Source organism: Prunus mume, linkage group LG8, assembly GCF_029339155.1.
Source record: "Prunus mume cultivar Tortuosa linkage group LG8, ASM2933915v1, whole genome shotgun sequence".
Taxonomy (NCBI): Eukaryota; Viridiplantae; Streptophyta; class Magnoliopsida; order Rosales; family Rosaceae; genus Prunus; species Prunus mume.
The window spans coordinates 17,478,320-17,501,491 of NC_142705.1; the positions used below are offsets into that span (position 1 = coordinate 17,478,320).

At 36.9% G+C, this 23,172-nt stretch overlaps 1 protein-coding gene across 1 annotated transcript; it reads right to left on the minus strand.

The window, feature by feature from the left end:
- Window positions 1–2,383: 2,383 nt before the first annotated feature.
- Window positions 2,384–3,169, minus strand: LOC148914895 (uncharacterized). Its single transcript, XM_089043329.1, has one exon. The coding sequence runs from the start codon at window positions 3,167–3,169 to the stop codon at window positions 2,384–2,386; it is 786 nt and encodes a 261-aa protein (XP_088899455.1).
- Between the last annotated feature and the right edge of the window lie 20,003 nt (window positions 3,170–23,172).

Below are 23,172 nucleotides of genomic sequence, written 5' to 3' on the forward strand. Positions count from 1 at the left end.
TGATGCAAGCTGGATTCGACTACTTCCGGTCCTATGCAAAACTCGTCGTACCCGGGTTTGATTGGTCATCTATTACCGTTTCCGACGTTAACAAATATACTCAGCAAGGGAAGTAACCATTTTGGTTATCGTGTTTGAGTAGAGGCAAATCAGAGGAACTGGAATTTTCGTTAAACTCTGCTTCAAACCTATTTTGATGCTTACTACTATAGAAGATTTCAACCTTAATATTTTGATGTCTTTAATTACGATAACACGATGCAAAGTGCCCATCTACTTCAGTCATATGTTGCTGCCATGTCCATTTTTTTGTGATCACGTATCAGATTTGGACATGGTTGCATCATATGCAATGTTGCCTTTATGTATTATATGTTAGGGTAAGGTTTATGGAAAAGCATGTGTGAGTGGTTTTGTGACAAGGTTATGGCATTATTTTGTACCAGTTATATATTGTTTTTTGTACTGGTTCATCTCCTACTATTGCTTTATTTCTTTATATTATATGTTTATGCGATTGGACATGATAGAAAATATATTACTGATTCCCAATGCGGCGTCATAAGGACAACTTATTGAATACCGCCGACGTGTTGAAAACTCTAGGTGCAAGTGCATATGGACAACTTATTGACTATCTCTGACGTCTTCAAAGCTCTAGGCGCATGCGCAGTTCCAATGATGGCTTCGAAGTAGTGGTGCATTTATTATATATGTACATTATTATAACCAAAACAGATAATTTTACATCCTTATATATGAAAGGAAACTAATTCTTGTATTAGTACAAATTATATAACGAATATTAAGGAAATATACTTGTTAAAGTGACAAACATATATACTTAGGGTTAAGAGGAAAGTGAGTTATGTAAACAATTTTTGAACTTTTAATTGCGAAATAGATGATTTATGGGTTCCATAGTTTTATAACGTCATAAGGAGGTCGGAGTATTTGTCGGGGCATTTTTAGGATTTTTCTACTATTTATTGCATTTTTTCAAAGATTTTTGCACTAAAAAGCCAAAATAATTGCCAAATGGACACATGGCGCGATCTCAGCCCCTCACCTTTCACCCCTTGACAAGTGTGCGTCAGTCAACATGGCCACATCCTTACCTTTTACCCTAAATTATTATTTTATGACTTTTTCTTAGAAAATTCATAACTAAATACACAAAAATCAGAAAAATGATCCGAAAATTGCTACGAACTCATTGAGACTCCATCTCCCTTGCTGAATTCCCCGATTAGTGGTTACGCATTTTAAAAACAATTCCGAACATTAACGGGAGATGCTTGTTGAAGTAGGTTATTGAAGTTAAAGTTAACAAACATATATACTTAGGGTTAAGAGGAAAGTGAGTTATGTAAATCATTTTTGAATTTTTAATTGCGAAATGGATGATTTATGGGTTCCCCTCGTTTTATAACGTCACAAGGAGGCCGGAGTATTTTTCGGGGCATTTTTAGGATTTTTCTACTATTTATTGCATTTTTTCAAAGATTTTTGCACTAAAAAAGCCAAAATAATTGCCAAATGGACACATGGCGCGATCTCAACCCTCACCTTTCACCCCTTGACAAGTGTGCGTCAGTCAACATGGCCACATCCTTACATTTTACCATAAATTATTATTTTATGACTTTTTCTTAGAAAATTCATAACTAAATACACAAAAATCACAATAATGTTCAGAAAATTGCTACGAGCTCATTGAGACTCCATCTTCCTCCTGAATTCTGTTTCATGGTTACGCTACATTAGTATTTTATTATTATTTATCCAAAATTATTTTATTATTGTTGTTATATTACTTTTTAGCTTGTACATTTGTTAATTATATTTACTCCAAATTTTTAATTTTATTTTTATTTTCGTGTGAATAGACCATTTCAAAATCACCGTTTCTCTCTTCTTCAATTTGTTAATGTTTTTTCTTTTTTAGGTTTAAGGGATGTTTTCAAACATAAAATGGAAATATACAAGCAATCGATTCTACAACATCAGGAAATAATTATTCAGAGTCTTTCACTATTCAAGTTTTGCTTAAGAAACGTGTAACCCAATCATTTGGGATATGCTAAGTGGGAAAATGTCATTCCCAAGAACCGGTGAAAAGACACATACTCACTTCATGCATGCGTTTTCGTTTACCAAATATTAAGATTGCAGTTGTGAAATATCTGTGTCAGTAAAATGTCATTCGTAGCCGTCAATTATGTCAGTAATAATTCCACTATGTAACAAATATTATACATTTATATATAAAACGGTTTAGGACAGCACAAACACACACCAGACAAAATAGATTAAAACATGAAATAGAAAACAACATTTGTAGAACATAGACACGCATAAAAACCGTAGAAACATACTACAACTAATTATAAGGGTATGGATTCCCTGGCACAACATAGACACGCATCACCTTGAACCAAAAAACACTCTCACGGTGCCATTTGCATCGATTGCAACAAGTCCAGAAGGCAGGATTGATCTTTTCTTCACTAGGCCAGCCTGGAATAACAAAACACCAGTCGTTGTTGTTACAAGCGCTGCACTGATTGAACTTAATCTTCCCATAGTGAAACATATCTACGATATGTCTTCCAACAGAGAAAATTCCGCTTAATCGTCGTCTCAAAGCATCCCTGGTTCCTTTCATATCAATGTTGTTACGTTGATTCAAAGAACACAAGAATTCTAATGCATCCTCTTTTGACTGACCAATTCCGGACATGCCAAGTAGTCCAACTAGATATGCCGCTTCCATATGGCCTGCCGTGGCTGCAACGCGCATCCCAGACAATGCTTCCACATTACCCTGCCTGAAAAACACATCGAACGCTTCTCTAAATATCGCCTCACGGTTCTCGCAAAGCCCTGCATTGTTCCACGAAATGCCGGACTGCGTTGAGGCATAGTACCAGTTAGGATGGTCTTGGTACTTTTCCATTGAAATTGTGTTCCACACTTGTGGAGTGTTTGCCAATGTATTGAACAATGGGCACACAGATGCCATACGAAAGAGATCTTCCGATGATTGGGTTGCCACGTATAACATCACTTTAAACCAAGCTAATTCCGGGATGAAGGCTTGAGGCACATCCAGATGGAGATGCTTCCTTCTCTTTCCTCCGACTGTAGTGTAATGTTTCGAATTCATTGAAATATTTTTTGAATGGAACGATTTGAGGACTGCAAGAGGGGAGAAATGAGAATATACGGGGTTTTGGGTTTGTTTTAGCCTCTGTTTGCACTGTTTTGAAAAGGTGTTTCCTTGGGGTTTTTCCAAGTTGACCCTTTTTAAAGAAACTAAACCCAACACCCAAAACATAAGACAGGCGAAGGGAAAACGTCATCGAAATGCAAAGGGAGTCAGACCTTCCAAAAGTCAATTAATAACCTAGTTCCATAGCCATTGTTAGGCTTTTCCCGCCATTAAATTCATTGATACAAATGTGATGGATTACTGACTAGTGACAGAAGGTCCCATCAGATACTTTTTCATTTTCCCACACCACACTACCCCTAGTAAATGATGGATTTTTATCCAACTAGTTGCCTTATTGAAATATAAAGAAAATAATATATTTAAAGCAGTGTCCCCTCAATTGTAAGATTAATATTTGGTAGTGAAATAGTATATCGCTTTTCGGAGTAAAAGGTGTCACAATTCTGACGGTACAGGTGTCCAGATCGTGACCAACCCACCCACACACAGAAAAGAAGGATATAATTCGATTTGGGCAGAGATGAGAGAGAGCTGAGTGAGAAGTTTAGGGTTATGACTTATGAGTGAAGGGGTATGACTGAGAAGGTATGAGTCCGAAGAGGTTTTAGTGAGAAGATCTGAGTGAGAAGAGGTACAAGTGATAAGATTCAACATGTCTTCGTCTTCATCTCCCGCTCAAACAAAGAGGTGTCAGTATTGTGGAGCTGCAATGGTGCTTCGGGTTTCAAAATCAGATAAAAATCGAGGGAAGCCATTTTGGAAGTGTCTAACCTCCTATGTAAGTTCTCATTTCCAGAATATGTATGTGGGTGAAAAAAAAATCCTAGGTCTAACTCTGACAGAATTATTTTGTATATATGATGCTTGCAATTAGGGAGCCACCAGTTGCAATGGATTCGAATGGGTTGATGTAACCTCCATTTAGGCGGATCGCAAGTCGACACGTATGATGCTACAGTGCTTAATATGCTGAAGTCCATTAAGGACTTGGTATTAGTTTTATTAGTTGTATCAATTGTCATATTATTTGTTCTTTTAATGACCAATTAAGTGCACGGTTTCAAGGATTGTAAAAGTTCTCCCCAAAAACACATGTTGCACGCACCACCAATGACTTTTCAAACCCAATTTGTAATTTTTGTTCTTCAAATAGGTGGATTGGCATTGAGTTTAAATTATTGTTTGAAACAAAAGCATGTATTTGTCAGAAACCCAGTAAAAACTTTCCTAGACTTACTTTACAAAAATAAAGTCATACGAAGACGATAAAATGACAATACAGGGCCAATACGATGCAATAATAAGACAATACCTTTTTTGAAGATTGCATAATTATTCAGTGTATATAGATTGTTTATTGATTGTTTACTGCATGTAAATCGCATGATATTGAATGTTTATTGAAGGTTTATTAACTGCATGTATTTCGCATGTTATTACTCCGATATTGAGTGTTTATTGAAGGTTTATTGATTGTTTACATGTTTCGTGAAGGTTTCATGATTGTTAACTGCATGTATTTCGCATGTTATTGAACCGATATTGAAGGTTTATTGAATGTTGATTGAGTGTTTACTGCATGTATATCGCATGTTATTGCTCCAATATTGCATGTTTATTGGGGGCAAAAGTAGGACTCAAGTTAGATTTAAGGGGGGAAACGGTCCTTATTCTTTGTTTTAGTAGGAAGAACTACTGTTAAGTAGAATTTCCTATTCAATACGACTTCCTTATGGTTGATGTAATTGGGGACTGATGTATATTGCATGTCTATTGCATGTATATTTCATGTCTATTGCGTGTATATTGCTTGTCGGTTGCCGGCTTAAAGATTGGGATCTGATATTTGGAATGGTGGCTTGGATAAATGATGACATATCACTTTGCAATGATGTAATACACTTAAAAAGTCATCAGTCCCTATGTGAATATGCTGTCTTCAAATCCCAATTCAATGCAGTTTGGTTGAGGTTAGGTAAATGTCGTGAAGGAGTTAGGCCAATATTACATTGATGTTTGTTTCATTACATCAAAAAAAACTTTACACTCCATATGCACATTCTATGTATGGGAATGGCATGTGTCTAACTTCAAAAACGCATCTGCCTATCCATTTAGATTGCCCACGTGCAATAAATTTACAGATCCATTTACTTTTCTCCTCACCAACCCTCAGCATCTCCATTTCAGATTCTTCATTTTTCTATGCTCTGCAACCAGCTTTATATACTTTTGGCACAATATGAGAATAAACATAGCGTAATATCACACTAATCAAAATGAAAGCATGCATCCGCTATAATATTTGCCACTATTTTGGTTCTAATTGTTATTGTCCAGTAACTTAAATCTAAATTTCTGTACACAAATACACTAAGATTGAGAAAGACGAAGAAGAATTCAGGAGCAGAGGTGGAATTCGAAAAGGACCCATGGGTCTCTATTGTGTATTTACATGACTTTGAAATTGGACATTCCCAAAACCTATTTAATCATCATGTGCCTAAACCAAGTTCAACCGATATCATGGCATGTAAGCATCTCCCCGTGCAATTTCTGCAGCCAACTTCAACCGAAAAAATGGCATGTTCTGCGAGGTGCAAGTAGCTAAGGAATCTCAGCACTCAACAGCTCAATGTACTTCAACACGAACATACCACAATCGCCTCTGAAGCAAAACAAGAACTCGATCAATTCAACTAATGACATTCTAACGTAATTGACAAATTAAAGTAATAAAATTAAATAAAAAGTTGTGCTCACTGATTAGCCTGTTGTGGAACATCCACACGATGTATTGGCCATGGACACCACCAATCTCGGGTGCACTCGTTCGCGTAAACACCTTCTTCATAAAAGTCGAGGGTGTGCAGAAGATTTGGAATCGTAATTCACAGGGGGTCGAGTTCTTCCTTTAAGCTCTGATCTGGAATGAGTGAAACCATTGAATCATAGACTTTGATTTCACACTGAATCAGATCAATCTCTAGAGCCACCCAATGCTTATATTTTGGCAACATACAAGGTACATACACCTTATACGTGTTCTGCCAATTCAATCCACAAGCCGGAACCTTGCCATTTACAACGTTCACTAAACTGGTTCTAATTTTCCACCCAACTTGCTCTTTTTTCCTTTTATTATCCGCAAAGCAAGTATGGATGTGATTCTGTGAAATAAAAACAATCAACGGTTAAACACCTCCACAAAGGAAGTATGGATAATTTGTAATTATTAACTGCACTTGGTCAATGCCTATGCCATACTGATGTAGCACAGCCATGGGTGTGTTAGTTTAAACACTTAGAGCAATAAGACGAACAGATAAGAAAAGCTGAAGGGAAGAAAAGGTAGAAGGCAGGCAGAAATCAGAGAGTTTAAATGAATGTTTAATCAATATTCAAATCTGAATTGTAAAGAACTACATAGGGGTATTTATAGCAAACTAAAACCTAGAGACAATAGAATTAAAATCCCCAGGTAAAACAGAAATCATATTCCTAATAAAATAGGAAACTTAAAAATCCTAATAGGATTTGGAAAACTAACTTAGAAATCCTACTAGGATTTGGAAAACTAAAGAATATAGGAAACTAACAAATCAATTAGGAAACTAAACAATTTAGGTCCTCGCATCCCGCATCACATACCATAAAAAATATATCGGTCGTTGTCGATCCGATATTTCTACTTCCTCCAATGTTGTCGCTTCGGATGAGATATAAGCCCAAATCAATGTGCTGCACATGTTTTCCTTGTCAATCTCATAATCTATGCACATTCAAACAAATGCATAATCAATTAAACTTATATATCCTTTCAGCCAACCGTCAGCTTTGTGAGGGAAGCGAAGAATTCAATCTCAGCATCCACGTTGCCAAATTGTATCACCAAACTATGAATATAAAAAAGTTTTAGAACACAACAATTAAAAAATATATACACTCATGCCTTCTATCTCAAAAAACAAAGGACTTACTTTGGGTTATGGCGCCATTCCGAACAAAGTTTCAGCAATTTCACCATATCATCATGCGGAATCGCCTTCATTGGGTCTAACGTCCGAAGTCCGGTTGTCTTTGGCAAATTTTTTTTAACCACTTCACTAGCTTCAACGATCTTCCACATAAGAATAATCCTCTTCCTCTTCCGTAATTGGACCCCTGTTCCACACCTTGACCTTCATCATTCAACCAAACGTTCAACTGAGATAACACAGCTATAGGTTGATCCAAATCAATGTCCCCGAGAGTAACCTCAACCTTTGTCCCCTCCGTGCTCTCGCTAATGTCATCGCCAACCAACATAACTTCATCATCCTCTTCCTCACATTGGTTTCTTTGCACTTCCTTTTCCTCACTTCTCTGTCTTTTCACTTCCTTGCCCTTCCTTTTTTTTTTTTGGATCCTCTCCTCACTGCTTTTTCTTTGCAGTTCTTCCTCTCCCTCAATGCTCTTTCTTTGCGCTTCCTCTCCTTTGCTGCTTTTTATTTTCACTTGCTCTCCCTCACTTCTTTTCCTTTGAGCTTCCTCTACCTCCCTTGGTTTTCTTTGCACTTCACCTCCTTCAATCCCCTCCTCTTCCTTTTCCTCTCCCTCATTTGTCTTACTTGCCCCTTCACCCCTTTCAATCCCCTCCTCTTCCTTGTCCTCTCCCTCATTTCTATTATTTGGCCCTTCACCCCCTTCAATGTCCTCCTCTTCATTTTCCTCTCCTTCATTTCTATTACTTGGCCCTTCATCCCATTGCATGCCATCCACTTCCTCATATCCCTTAAATAGATGTGACACGACACAACGATTCGTCATCTCTTTCAGTAAAGCTATGTCCCTTCTTACTTTCTGCTCAAAATGAGGACCTAAACAGTGGTCCAAAATTTTTTCCATCCGTATGACCTTTAACTCAAGGATGTCCTTTTCCCGCTTTACTTGAAACAACTCGGACCTCAACAAGCTTATCCGCCTTGTTCAACTCATCAAGGTCAGCACATGAAGAAGGAATTGACTCTGCCGAGACAATAGCAGGCGACCACATGTGGCCAACTCCAATATGGTTGTCTTATTTCCTCTTCACTTGGACATAGCGCCCAATGAATGACTGTTTCAGAAAACATACAAGAGTCATATGCAATCATTCTACTTCATAATTTCATTGCATCTTATAAATAGTTCCAAGGGCTGCAAACCAAACCTCTTTGCTCTGGAAAAAATAATTGTTCAACTTTCTCATATCGGGAATGTGACGTAGTAGTTCTCCATCACAAAATACGCGGGAGAGTCTGTCGGATCAACAACCTTGCAGTAATTCAGGTCCGCCATTCTAGGAATTAATTCATATACCCAAATCTACACAATTCACAGGACACAAGTTATTATTTAAGTTTTAAAGTCAACAAAACATAACGACATGAACATTATTACCATGTACCTGGAAAGCATACGTGAAACCTTTAAAACTCCAGCCACCCCTTTGCACTTCACCATGGTTATCCTTCTTGCCCTTCTCATTTCTCCGGCTTGTTCCGGTTACCTTACTTTTCCCTTCCCTCTTCCCTCTTCATTTTCAAAGCTTTTCACATACTTTGTTGGTGCAGAAAACAGACTGTCTTGGGTTTTGTCAAACGACACCGAACCCCATGGAAACCTGTTGAACGCATCCAAGTCCTCTACAAGGGTCAGGTAATTTAGATTGATGTTCAAATGTTTGTCCCTTCCCAAAACCACTAACTCAGCAAAGTAAACAAGAGCTAGCTTGTAGACGTCATCTTCCTCTGTGCACCTCACAAATGCTTCTTCTAAAGCATTACATGTAATTCCTTCGTCTATAAAATATCTTTTCTGAAGTCTAATTTCATCACTTTCTCCACTGGAAACTTCAGGCACTTCCCCAAATCCACAAAACTTGGCACTTCCCCAAAACGAAGCCACGAGATCAAACAGAAATCCTGACGAGTGAACTGAGCAACGTCGCACCCTATTAAGAAACTCAGTCCATCCAAGTCTTTCACACCCTGCCCCGCTACTCTACGCAACACAACCTCATGCACAATTTGCCCACTAAACTGAATCTTATCTATATTCAGAAGATGGCCAAAGCATGATGTCTTGAATTGTTCTAATTGTTCGGCACTCAACTTCGCTCGAATTACAGCTAGGGATGAATTTGCATGTGAGCAGTTGTTCACCCGTGAGGAATATGCCTCTGACTCTGGCCATACCAGCTCAACGTTGGATCCCATTTCCTGAAATACAAGATGAAATAACGTGAACACATATACTACCACGTATTTGCACAATCACATTGGTATTTACACAACTAGTCAACCAGCACATTACAAATTTTACAAAGTACATGCGCATAGGGATTACTGATCACAGGCTTTAACATCATCAAAGCAATATGACATATTTTGTGCAAATACCTGTTAATGCAATTGATTCTTTGAATTTCAAGCAATAGCATGTGTTTTATTTATGGATCCAAACTCCAATCAATGGTTGATGCATGAGTGAGTGTGAGTGCAATCTAGGCAAGTTCTGCACTTCACACACATGACAATTATTGTCATCTCATACACAACACAAAATAAATAAATAAATAAATAGGAAAGATGGTGGAAGGAAGCAAAGCAAAGCATCTGCTCTGCTATCTGCTCGCTAAGCCATTGCCACATCCTTCTTTCTTTCTAGCTTTTTCTTCAGTCAACCATAATCGTCATAGATCAACCTTTTTTCAAATGCTTTGCACTTTTATTCATGAGTTTATTATTATCTGTTCTCATTTTTAACAGGCAAATTTAGTAACAACGGAAATAATATTTATTTCAAAAATTATATATATTCTAGAGCCAGAGAGATAATTTGCACTCTGCACTGCTTCAAATGTGGAAGGTTTTGAGGGCCTCCTCCAATTCAACACCATTACCTTATTCATATCATTATTGACATGTTATTGACTTTATTTTCATTCGTTTTTTAACATATACCCAAGCAAAAATTAACATGCAAGTGAAGCACAAAGAAGAGATGCCAAATCTAACAACATTCATGGTACAAATTGGGGAAAACGGTTACTCTAACCCTAAACTCAAATTCCATAAATTACTCACCAAATGCTGGTTATTGAACAATCGCAAGGTGTCTGTGTTGGGTCTTTGTGCGGCTTTGCTCCACAAATGGAACCTATCACTTCCAACGAATACGGCTTCTCTCCTTCCCCTTCCACTGCTTCGTCTTTTCACTGTTTCAGAATCCACGCCTTTGCTCCTTCCACTCAAAATAAATACTTTTTCACGGTTTAGATAGTGGAGTTGCGTTCAACCGTCGTTAACCTTTGCCTTCAACCATCGTTGCCCGTTGCCTTCAACCGTTTCTCAGAGCTTAGAGGTTTCTCTGAGCTATGAGTTTGAGATCAATGGGTTTTTTCTGTTCAAACTTCGAACTTGCCTCTCTTTTTTTTGTTGGGACCAACTTCATTGCTGGATATTAAATTCGGGTTTGGGTTCCTCACCTACCCGATTGCACAACTTTATCCCAATTCTCCCCAGCCCTTGGATTGATCCAATGACTATAAAGTGAACCCCTTATAACTTACCCCTTATAACTTACCCCTCATTATAGTCTGACCGTCCTTAAACACCTGACGACTTGTTGGACTTGAGAGCTTCAAGTGGAATTTCAGAAGAGGCTGAGGCCATATTTAATATATAAATATGGGTATGTAATAATAATAATAATAATAATAATAATAATAGTAGTAGTAATAGTAATATATGTTATTATTATTACAGTACAATATATGCATCTTATACATTGGTAAGTATGGAACTAATTAATCCTTCCTTTTCACATGAGTTTAGTTGTCTCCTCTTAAGGAGGTGTTCTTGGTGGGCCCGATATTAGTAATCCCATTAAGACTAGGATTAGATGAAACAAACGTGGTACTAAATTTAGTCCAAGCCAAGCCTGCGTAACAAACGACCCCCTAATGCAATAATCCTCTCTATGTACACAAATGTACTATTATTTAAAATATATATGCAAGAGAGATTAAATATTTTTTATTTTCTAAATTGTAATTTAACAAAAATAAAATAAAATGCACAACACTGATGCAAGGGCGGAACTAGGAATTTTTTAAAGGATCAACTAGCTAAAATTATTAGCTTAAAATTTAATAATAATTTTTTTTTTTGTACTTTATGTACTCTTTCTAGAAATAAATATAAATTAAATCATATAAACCATGTTAGTTCATAGCTTTATTGACTAATTTTCAATAAGCTTTAACATAAAACAAACAAATACATATATATTAAATACAATCGAAAAACAGATATTATCAAAATGAAAACAACATAATTGAAAGTTTACTTATTTTATTTTTATTGCTACCCTGTAACTAAATTCATTAAAAAAAAAAGACTTTATTTTGAACTTTAATAAGTTTTTACATATTAGACTATATTTAATATATATATATATATATATATATATATATAAAGCAAAAGGCAGAGAATGGTAAAACATTCAAAATACCAGAAAATGCGTTAATGCAAACATTAAGAATTGAAATTATTAATTAAATGAGGATAATATGGTAAATTCACATTTTTCATATTAAAAAAATTAAAAGAAAAAGAAAAATCAGATAATGGATCTTATTTTTATGAAACACAACTACCCATTGTCTTTTTTAATTCTAAAATAAATTTAAATTTTAAAAAAAAGCCTCTCGTGAGCGGAGGCGTCTTGGAGAGGCTAGTGTGTATATATATTAACCTCCAAAAAGCTCCTTGGGCTACAGATAGGGTAGTTCCGCCCATGCACTGATGATTGAGGAAGAAGAGAAGGGAACCAATTGAGAATTGTACCTTGAGAGCAGAGGGACAGTATTTGTAATTGCGTAAAGCTCCAACTGGTAGAAGAATAAGAGAAAGCAGATTCTAGTTAAGTAAAGGAACGACAAAAATAATTGTACTTGAGAGCAGAGGGACAGTATTTGTACTTGAAACTGTTCAAGTACTGATGTATTGAAGATTGCGCAATTTCATCAATTTATAAAGTATCTTCTGGCTAAAAAAAATAATTGAAGTATCATCTGTACTGCATTCTGTTTCAATATATAATGACCAGTCCAACTATTTATATATTCTCCTGAAAGTCTAAAGCAAAGTTGCAGTGGCATATAATCAAATAAGCGGGAGCACATAGCAAGCACTCCCAATCCAATAATCGTCTCTACGTACACAAGTTTACTATCATCCAAGGTTTAAAATATCGAGGTTTTCGAAAAGATTGGTGGTCTAAAAACATGGAAATATTAGAAAAATATCCATATCAGTAAAAATTGTATAAAAACCACAGAAATTATGAGAAAGAGTTACTCATATACTTTATGCAGAGAAGATGAATTATTAACCAAAAACATTATATTTGAGTACTTTATGCAAATATAACTTATTTACTTTGTGTGCATGTGTGTTTTTTCTTCTTCTGGACCAGAATAAAACCAACGCCCATAGTGCAAAGAAGAAAGTTTCCAAGACGTACGTACCTCTAATATAAGTTAACCAGAGATTCAACAGCAAAGATCAACTATTAGGAGAAATGTTGAATGAAAAATCAAGACGACTGAGGCAATCAATGAGAAGACAATACAAAAAACTTAATTATGAGAAATGAAAGCAGAGAACTCGAATGAAGAAAGCTAATATGGAGAAAGTTATATACAGAGAAGGGAAATATAAAGATCGAGCATTACTTCAAGAGGAGGTGATTCCAAGTAAGACATGTATTTTTAAAAGAATAATGAATAAATAATTACTTCAAAGCAAACCTTTATTTCCTTATAATTTCCACACACAAAAATACTTACACTATCCTTAAGCCAAATCACTACGAAGATTTATATATGTGCTGGAAATGCTAATAATTAAGTCCAAGATGTATCTAGAAATTAGACAAATTCAAATTCTGAATTTTTTTTTGACTAATTTGGATAATCAAAATGCTGGTCCTTCATATTTTATTATAATTTCCAAAAAAAAAAGAGAAAAAAGTGACAAGGGACTTGTTGTAACTCAAATGGTTAAGAGCAATTACCCCAACATTTGAGGTCCTATGTTCGATTTCCCCTTCTCCCAATATTGCTAATGTTAAAAAAAAATTATAAATTAAAAAAAAAAAAAAGAAGAAGCGAGAATGGTACCAAGTGTGCCTGTATGGCAAGGCAATGGAAAGCGATGGAGAACTTGACGCAAAGTACAAGGTGAGAGAGAATTAGACGCATTAATTGCTTACAAACCTCTACTAGGTTTGAATCGGAGTTTTAATGAAAACTATGGTTAGCGGAGGTACATGCCATTTTTGGTATTTTGAAAAAAGAAAGATTTAAATAGCACGCCCTTCTTCTTTTTCATCTCTCTTGCTCTCTAAGAGCAACTCCACTCATTTGCCCTTAGCCATGGCAAGGGGGGAGCTAGGGGCGGCCACTATTCACGTGAATAGTGGTTGCCCTTGCAAATAGTATTTTGTGTTTCCACCCGTTGCCATGGCAAAGAGCAATTACAATTCATTTTTTTGTTTTTTTCACAAAATTTTTTACCTCAATAATTAATTTGGATAATATTTTCGGATAAGATTTCCGGGTTCCTACTTGTCAAGACTATTCATAATCAGATAAGATTTTTGGGTTCAAATTTCGGATGAATTTCAAAATTCAAATTTTAGAATTACTACTACTAAAGTAAAATACATGAATTACAACAACTTTAATAGAAAACATGAAAAATACAAATACATAAAAGGTATGCCAACTAATTTAATGGTTTTCATCATTTAACCAATCCGTGTTGCTAGGCTCATCATCCTGAAAAAGTCTTCTTCTCATAACATGCATTCGTTCTAGCTTCCAAAATTGTTTTGTTTCAGAGGACATATGGCTTGTATCCATCGCCATGGTTTCCCAATCCGTCTTGTACATATTTTTTTTTTGCAAATACTCCCTTTCTTGTGCATACTTGACTTGAATTGCCATCTCGTTATCTTGGCATTTCTGCTCCATTTCAATTCTTATGGCGTTCTGCCTTGCAATTTCCTCCAAAAATTTTGAATTATTATTGCTCAAATTACCCACTTTCTTTGCCTTCGCAGCCTTTCGACCAATGGGCCTCAGCTCCTTTTCGATGGGTGAGTTTTGACTCATAGGGGAATCAAGAGGTGAATTCGATGTCGTTGAATCACGGAGTGGCGTCTCGTTTAACACAACGGCAGGACCTGTGGGAATAATTATGAAGCGTTTACAATATTTCACCACCTCCCAACATTCATGATGGTTGTTGAAACTTTTTTTGCCACCCCCGGTTGCACCGAACCACATCTGTGCTTGAATCATCTATTTAACAAAAAAAAAAAAGGGAAATGCAAGAAATATTTAAAATATATTGGATATGCAAGTAACAAAAAAAAAAAAAATGGAAATGCAATTAACCTTACAAATAAATTGGAAGTGCAAGAAATATTAAGAAACTATTGGAAATGTAAGAAATATTAACAACATATTGAAAATGCAAGAAATATTAACAACATATTGAAAATGCAAGAAATATTAACAAAATATTTAAAATGCAAGAAATATTAACAAAATATTGAAAATACAATAAATATTAACAAAATATATATATTAGGACATTAAACTTAATAAAACGAAAATTACAAAATACTTACATCGTTAGTACGATTTTCCCTGCTTCTATAGTTGTCCATTGCTTTTGCCAAGGCATCTCTCCATTTTCCCAACTCTTTATTGAGAATTTTCCACCTACTAGACAATGTCATTTCCGTACGAGTCGACCCCGGAATTTTTTCACAAAATTCGGCATGAATTTTTTTCCACATATGAAAAAATTTCATCTCATTGCTTGACACGGGACAATGATAAACTTGGAGCCAAGCCTCACACAAGAAAACATCTTCCATGGTGCTTCACGCCCCTCCGGTTTCGATAGAAGAAGCCATAAAAATAAGAAATAAAAATACAAGGTGAAAGATAGGAAAATGTTGAGTAAAGAGTGAATAATAGTAGTAGTAGAATAAAATGTATGAGGATTGGTGTTGAAAGTGAAGGGTATTGATAGATATTTATAGAAAAAAAAAATCAAATTTTTAGTTTTTAATAAAAAATTTAGATTTTTTTCTTCATAATTTTATTGCCAAAAAATGCCAGTTGGATTGGATTCGGAGAAGCGATCAGTCTTTGGGGCGTGACACGTGGCTTCTACCCGTTAGAGCTTGCGTCGCGCTGGCGTCACCAACACGCTGGCTCGAGCTCGGGCAAAGCGGGCTTGAGGGCCAGCCTGACTTCGTGGGTCCCACTCCCAACCCGGGCTTGGGCTCCTCGTTTGAGCGACTTTTTCTTTTTCCCCCAGCCTTGGGCTGAGCTAACCGATGGAGTTGCTCTAATGCTCTTTAGCTGCTACCAAGGATAGACTCACCCTTTGTCTTTTTATGCCTAAACTAATATACCCAACCCACCCGATGGACGGCCCTACACTATACAAACAATCGCTGCTTCTTTTATTTTTTTGGTCGAAAACAACCCCACTTATTTTCTTTATTTGGTAGTTTATAATCATTCTACACTTCACACACCCCTGCACATAGAAAATAGAAAAGTGATATGTAATAGATGCGTTTTGAGGGGTAAAACTCATTATGTCAATCTGATTAGGTGTGTTTTTTTGTTATTAATGAAATTTACTCGTACTGTCGAGTTTAACACGTGTGTGCATAAGGGAAATTTAGCCCACTCCAGTTTGAAATCTTGAGTCTGTCCTTCAATAACTATTTATGAATGTTTGATTTCCTGGAGATCAAATGTTGTCGTCCGGCTACCTCCTTGCTTCATGCACAAAACGTCTTCTCCATCCTCCCCTCCATCAATGCCCCCACAAAATCAGAACCTATAACATCCTACATCGTATGCAAATTTGATGTGGTGAGTCACTTGGCTATGCACTTAAAATCGTGTCCATGGTATGAACAATACATTTATTCCTTGATTGCAAGTAATGAATTTCTTGAGTGCTGAACTTTCAACTTATAGAATGTGTCATCAAGTTTCAAAATTAAAAATTGAATACCATGGGGGCATAATGTGTTCATTTTGGTCCTATCTCTTTCTAATCGTTTTATATCTTTGCATTTAAAACCTATATTTGCTTTCGTGCAGCTTCTCGTGAATCAATTGGAACCCTTAACAGAGCAGAAATTAATTGGTGGGTATTTACAACTTCCAACAATCATCCCAGTAGGTTGAAGCTGCTCTATCACAAGGGATGGCGGCATTGCAGCAATCCCTAGCTGAGACATTGGCCATGTTGAAGATTTTAAGAAATATAAAAATCTGGAAAAAAGCGACTGGTAACCAATTGGCGTTAGGCAAAGCCTCCTGCGAAGCCTGAAGTGGCTCTCACGAAACTTACTGCCAAATTGGGACCTGTCAATAGGTTCGTGCTAGGGTGCAGTTTCAAAGCACCTTTTGAGTGCTTAGATGTGTCTCTTGATGACTAAGTGTTCGAATTACATATATGAACGTTAGAAACACTTCATATACATGATTTAAATATAAAGACACACTCTTACATGAAGAGATGTATCCTCATTGAAGTGATACCTTTTGATTAAGAGGTGCAATTCAGAAAAGACACAAACTCCCCTGTAAATAGAGGAGGATTATTGCAAAAGAATACATATTCAATCCTATTCATTCACAAACTCTCCTCCTCCTATTTTCATAAAGCAAAATTCATCTAGAGACTATAATATGCAGCAATAGCCTCTAGACATTCTTGAGTGTCCTTGTCAATTCTAAAGTGTGTTTGGTGTTTTTCTTCGAGTGTGCACCTCATTGATAAACAACACCACTAAATCACTTCATTGTATCCACAAGACTTTTTGAGTATCCCTTTGTACCAAGGTTGTAGGAGCAAATAAATTTTGAAAGATAGCCTTTACATAACCTTTCATATCTTTCATCTTTCATAGTCATTCCCACAAGAGAGATACATATCCAAGTGGCTCCCCTGGGCCATCAGGATCATTTGGAAATGTAGCAAACCATATGTCTCCTTTTACTAAATATTCTATTGAGTCACTATAATGAATCATCCCCTTTTACTCCTAGAAGGCATATCTTCTCTAGTGTCAGTACTGGGGGCATACTCTCTCATTACAAGAAAAAAGGTTAGTAGTGACCAATTTACTTGTGACCACCTTAATAATGGTCACAAATACAGTAAATTTAATGACCAATAATACTACATGATCAGTAAATTGATTAAGAAATATTTTACATTTGCATTTGCAGAATGCTGCATTCGTCTTGGTTCCTGGTGGATTTGGAGATCGTGGTGTGAAAGGTATGATATTAGCTGCAAAGTATGCCAGAGAGAACAATGTTCCTTACCTTGGGATTTGTTTGGGCATGCAGACTTCCGTGATTGAGTTCGCAAGATCCCTAAGCGACATTTCTTTCACTAACATGTTTTCTTCTAATTTTAAGATCATATATCAGCCCTAATTTAATTACTTGTTTTAGGTTTTGAGTTTAGAAAGGGTGGACACCACAGAGTTCGATGAACATACACCAAATCCTGTTGTAGTTTTTATGCCCGAGATACAAATTTATGGTGATGCTTTCCTATTCAGTTATGTACATATGGCTGCAACATTCTTCCTGTGATAGTTCATTCTTTTATGTCTGCATATAGGGTTCAAGAACACATATGGGAAGCACAGTGAGACTGGGATCGAGAAGAACACTTTTCGGACTCGATTGCATTACTCAAAGCTGTATGTTCATTATCTATTACTACGTTCAACTTGAGATATACAACAGATAACCCTCTGAAAATTCAAATTATAAGTTCATTACCTTGTTGCATTTATACAGTAAATTCGGTGCGGGTGCCATGTGTTCAAACATGCCGGTCTGGAAGAACCCATGGCACACGCAATTGAACTTTTACCTTTATTGCATTTATACTGTAAAACTCTTCAACTTTGTTGGCTAGTTTATTATTTTGCAGGAAGTCTTTCCTGACATCTCAACTATATGTTGTATCTGTGATGCTTATATAAAAAAAAATCCCAGAAGACCACCACTTTGAAACTTAATTTTCCACTATTAGCATCCACTTTTAACATTCGTAATCTGGTATTGCTATCAATTTCTAGGTACCATAACTTCGAGTATGTGGATGAAAGGCATCGGCATAGATATGTGGTTGGTTGTAATTTACTTCAGGTGAAACATGATATTTCACAAGTGCTTTTATGTGGTGGACATGGTCTGATTTCGTCATGATGCAGGTGAACCCAGATGTTATTGGAATTCTTGAAGAAGCGGGCCTAAAATTTTTATGCTCACTTGTAGTGAGCATTTGTCAGAATTTACTTGGTTATAGTTGCACACAATCCTTTCTTACCATTTACTGAAAAGGATTGAATTTGAATATTTGACTGTTTACAAGATTTTGTTACTTTTCTATTCTGCAGATTTTAGAGCTTCCAAGCCATCCATTCTATGTAGGAGGCAATTTCATCCAGAATTTAAATCACGGCCTGGGAAGCCTGTTGGTGTGTAATCCTTCAGAGTCTTTGGAGCTAAAGGAATTGTGTCTGCTCTGTTTTTTATTTCTTTTAGTTGTTTATTTTTTCTTTAGCTTTATTGTGCACCCTTGGATCACAGTCCAAGTGTTTTAATCTCTAGCATAGGATTAAGTGACATGTGTAAGCATCTAATCGGATGCTAGAACTTGAGCTTATTGTAAATATGGTACAGGGAAGAATATCTCTTTTTCTTCTCTTTGCCTAAACGATTATACCCAAAACAGTCGAATCGATATGAGATACACAGAAGCATTTTTTCATTTCTACTGAGAAACGTTCTCTCAATCTTTCTGTGTTTTTTCTTCTTTGCTCCCAAAATATCCAAAATATGAAATGCTGAAACTAAGAATTCTAACATGGTATCGCGAGCCAGGTTCGATTGCTTGAGCTGGGAGTGAATTTGTGATTGAATCGGAGAAATTGAGTTTTGTTTGAGCTAGAACTTGAGCTCATCTGAAGATCGCGATTTCTCAAATCCAATGTCTAATATGGCAGGATCGAGTACCTCTGAGCTGCGAACTCCAATTTTCAATGGAGAAAATTATGAGTTCTGGAGTATCAGAATGAAAACTATTCTGAAATCTCATGGTTTATGGGATCTGGTTGAGAATGGGTTAAGTGACCTAGATCTGAAGAAGGAGAAAGAGGAGGCTGTAGACACCGAGAAGTCTATGGTGGTTCGGACTACGATGAAGGATGCTCGTGCACTGGACTGATCCAAAGCGCTGTTTGGATCAGCTATTTCCAAGGATTGTGAATGAGGAAACTTGAAGGGAGCTTGGGATATTCAAGCTGGAATTGAGGAGATAGCAGTCTGAAATGTCAAATTGCAAGGGCTGCGTAGGGAATTTGAATATACCCGCATGAAGGATAGTGAATCTTTATCTGTATATCTGGTTAGGTTGTTTGATATAGTAAATCATATGAAGAGTTATGGTGAGGAACTATCTAGAGAGAGAATTGTCCAGAAACTATTGTTTAGTTTACCTAAATCTTATGATTCTATCTGCTCTGTAATTGAACACTCTAAGGACCTTGAAACACTTGAGGTTCAAGAGGTTGTTGCTTCACTGAAGAGCTTTGAGCTCAGATTGGATAGACACACTGAGAATTCTACAGAAAAGGCCTTCACTAGTCTGAATGTTGGTAGGAAAAACCTTGACCCTAGTCTGAATGTTGGTAGGAAAAACCTTGAAAATGGAATTGCTTCTGCAGATCAAATATCTCAGAAAAATTGGAAATCCAACGATGGAAACAAAATGGCCTGCAAACATTGTGACAGATTTCATTATGGAAAATGTTGGTATGAAGGAAACCTAAATGCCATGGTTGTGGGAAGCCTGGACATATGATCAGAGATTGCTATGGACACAAGAATGTGCAGAGAGTGAATTATGCAAATCAGGAGGAAGATTGTGGCACTTTGTTTTATGTGTGTAATGCTGCAACTGATGTGAAGGTAAATCACTCTTGGTATATTGACAGTGGTTGTAGTAACCACATGACAGGAGATGAGGGACTTTTGGTCAATATTCAAAGGAATTTGAGCTCTAAGGTGAAGATGGGAACTGGAGAAGTGGTCCCAGTTGCTTTGGAAAAGGGATTTTGGTGATAAAAACTAAGTTAGGCAAGAAGCACATTCATGAAGTAATGCTTGTACCTGGCCTTGAAGAAAATCTGCTTAGTGTTGGGCAAATGATGGAACATGGCTATCACCTTGTGTTTGGAGGAAATGTGGTGAGTGTTTATGACAATCAGTCACTAGAAAATCTGATTGTGAAGGTGCAGATGACAAATAACAGATGCTTTCCATTGACAATGATGCCTGCGAGTGAGTTGGTCCTAAAAGCAAGTGTCACACATTGCTTGCAGACATGGCATAAGAGGCTGGGGCATTTAAATGAAAGAAGTATAAAATTGCTTGAGAATCAAGGGATGGTTCATGGCTTACCTCACTTGGAGCAGAAGTCAGTTGTATGTGATGGTTGTATGCTTGGAAAACAGCATAGGGATTCTTTCCCTTTGGAATCCACTTGGAGAGCTTCAAACCCTTTGGAATTGGTTCACACGACATCTGTGGACCAATGAAAACAGAATCACTATCTGGAAACAGGTACTTTCTACTGTTTACAGGATGATTTTACTAGAATGTCATGGGTGTACTTCATCAGAAATAAGTCAAGTGCATTGGAATGTTTTAGAAAATTCAAAGCTATGACTGAGCTGCAAAGTGGGTATAAGATAAAAGGCTTGAGAAGTGACAGGGGTGGAGAGTTTCTATCTGGAGAATTCAACAAGTTTTGTGAGGAATCTGGTATTCAAAGGCAGCTAACTATGGCATATTCTCCACAGCAAAATGGAGTGGCCGAGAGGAAGAACAGGACAGTAGTGGAAATGGCCAAGTCCATGTTGCATGAGAAAGGTGTTCCCTATGAGTTTTGGGCAGAAGCTGTAAATACAGCAGTCTATTTGCTGAATAGATGTCCTACCAAGGCTCTTAACAAGATAACACCATTTGAAGCTTATACTGGCAGAAAACCAGGAATTGCCCATTTAAAAATATTTGGATCTCCTTGTCATGTGCTTATTCCTTCAGCATTGAGGCATAAGTTTGAAGAAAACAGTCACAAGTGTATTTTTGTAGGCTATGGTCTCTGTGAAAAGGGATATAGGCTGTTTGATCCAAGTACTAGGAAGATAATTCTGTCCAGAGATGTGCAATTTGATGAAAATGGCTTATGGAAGTGGGAAAATACAAATGAAGAAGAGATGGTAGTCCCTTTGCCTACTGAGAATCAAAGCTGTGAACCAAGTCAAAGCTTGGATACATCACTGCAAATGGATGAAGAAGTCACATTACAAGCTGAACCAAGTCAAAGCTTGGATACAAAAACTCAAATAGTTGAAAATACCACTCTGCAAGATGAAGGCATAGGTGAAAGTTCTCATTTCTTTGATCACACACCAAAGAAATGGAGAAGTGTAAGTGAAATCATGGCTAAGTGTAATGTGTGTATTGTGGAACCTGAAAATTATGAAGATGCAGCTCAAGATGAGTCATGGAGAAAGGCAATGGAAGCTGAACTGGAAATGATAGAAAAAAATGACACTTGGAAACTTGTCGAGAGACCATTTGCTAAACCTGTGATTGGTGTTAAGTGGGTCTACAAGACTAAACTGAATCTAGATGGTACTGTGCAGAAAAACAAGGCTCGTTTAGTGGCTAAAGGCTACTCACAAAAGCCCGGTATTGATTACAATGAGACTTTTGCCCCTGTGGCAAGGCTAGACACCATTAGGACTTTGATTGCTCTTGCTGCACATAAGGAATGGAGCTTGTATCAACTAGATGTGAAATCTGCATTTCTTAATGGAGTTTTAAAGGAGGAAGTATATGTGGAGCAACCACAAGGATTTGTAAAGAAGGATGAGGAAACAAAGGTATACAAGTTACACAAAGCTTTGTATGGTTTGAAGCAAGCACCAAGAGCTTGGTATGACGAGATTGATGCCTATTTCAACAAGGCTGGTTTCAAGAAAAGTCCAAGTGAGGCAACTTTATATGTTAAGGCAGAAGGTTCAGATGTTCTTATTGTTTCTCTATATGTTGATGACATAGTGTACACGGGTAGCAGCTCTCAAATGATTGAAGAATTTAGGAGAGATATGATGGAACACTATGAGATGACAGATTTGGGAGTATTACACCATTTTCTTGGAATGGGGGTGATACAGTCTAAACAAAGCATTTTCTTGCATCAGAAGAAGTATGGACAGAAGCTGGTTGAAAAATTTGGTTTGAAAGATTGCAAAATAGTGGCTACACCACTTGCAATGAATGAGAAGTTAAGTAAGAATGATGGAAGTGAGGCTGCAGATGAAGGAGAATATAGACAGATTGTGGGCAGTTTGCTCTACTTGACTGCAACTAGGCCTGACATAATGTTTGCAGCTAGCCTCTTGGCAAGATTCATGCACAATCCCACCAAGAAACACATGGGAACTGCTAAAAGGGTATTGAGATACATTCAAGGAACAATAGACTTTGGAATTGTATTTGAGAAAGGAAAAGAAACTACTCTTATTGGCTATTGTGATAGTGACTGGGCAGGAAGTGAAGATGACATGAGGAGTACCTCAGGGTATGTTTTTACTATGGGATCGGGAGTGTTTTCGTGGGCTTCAATTAAGCAAAATACAGTTGCTTTGTCTACAGCAGAGGCAGAATATATAAGTGCTGCAGAGGCTACTTCTCAAGCAAA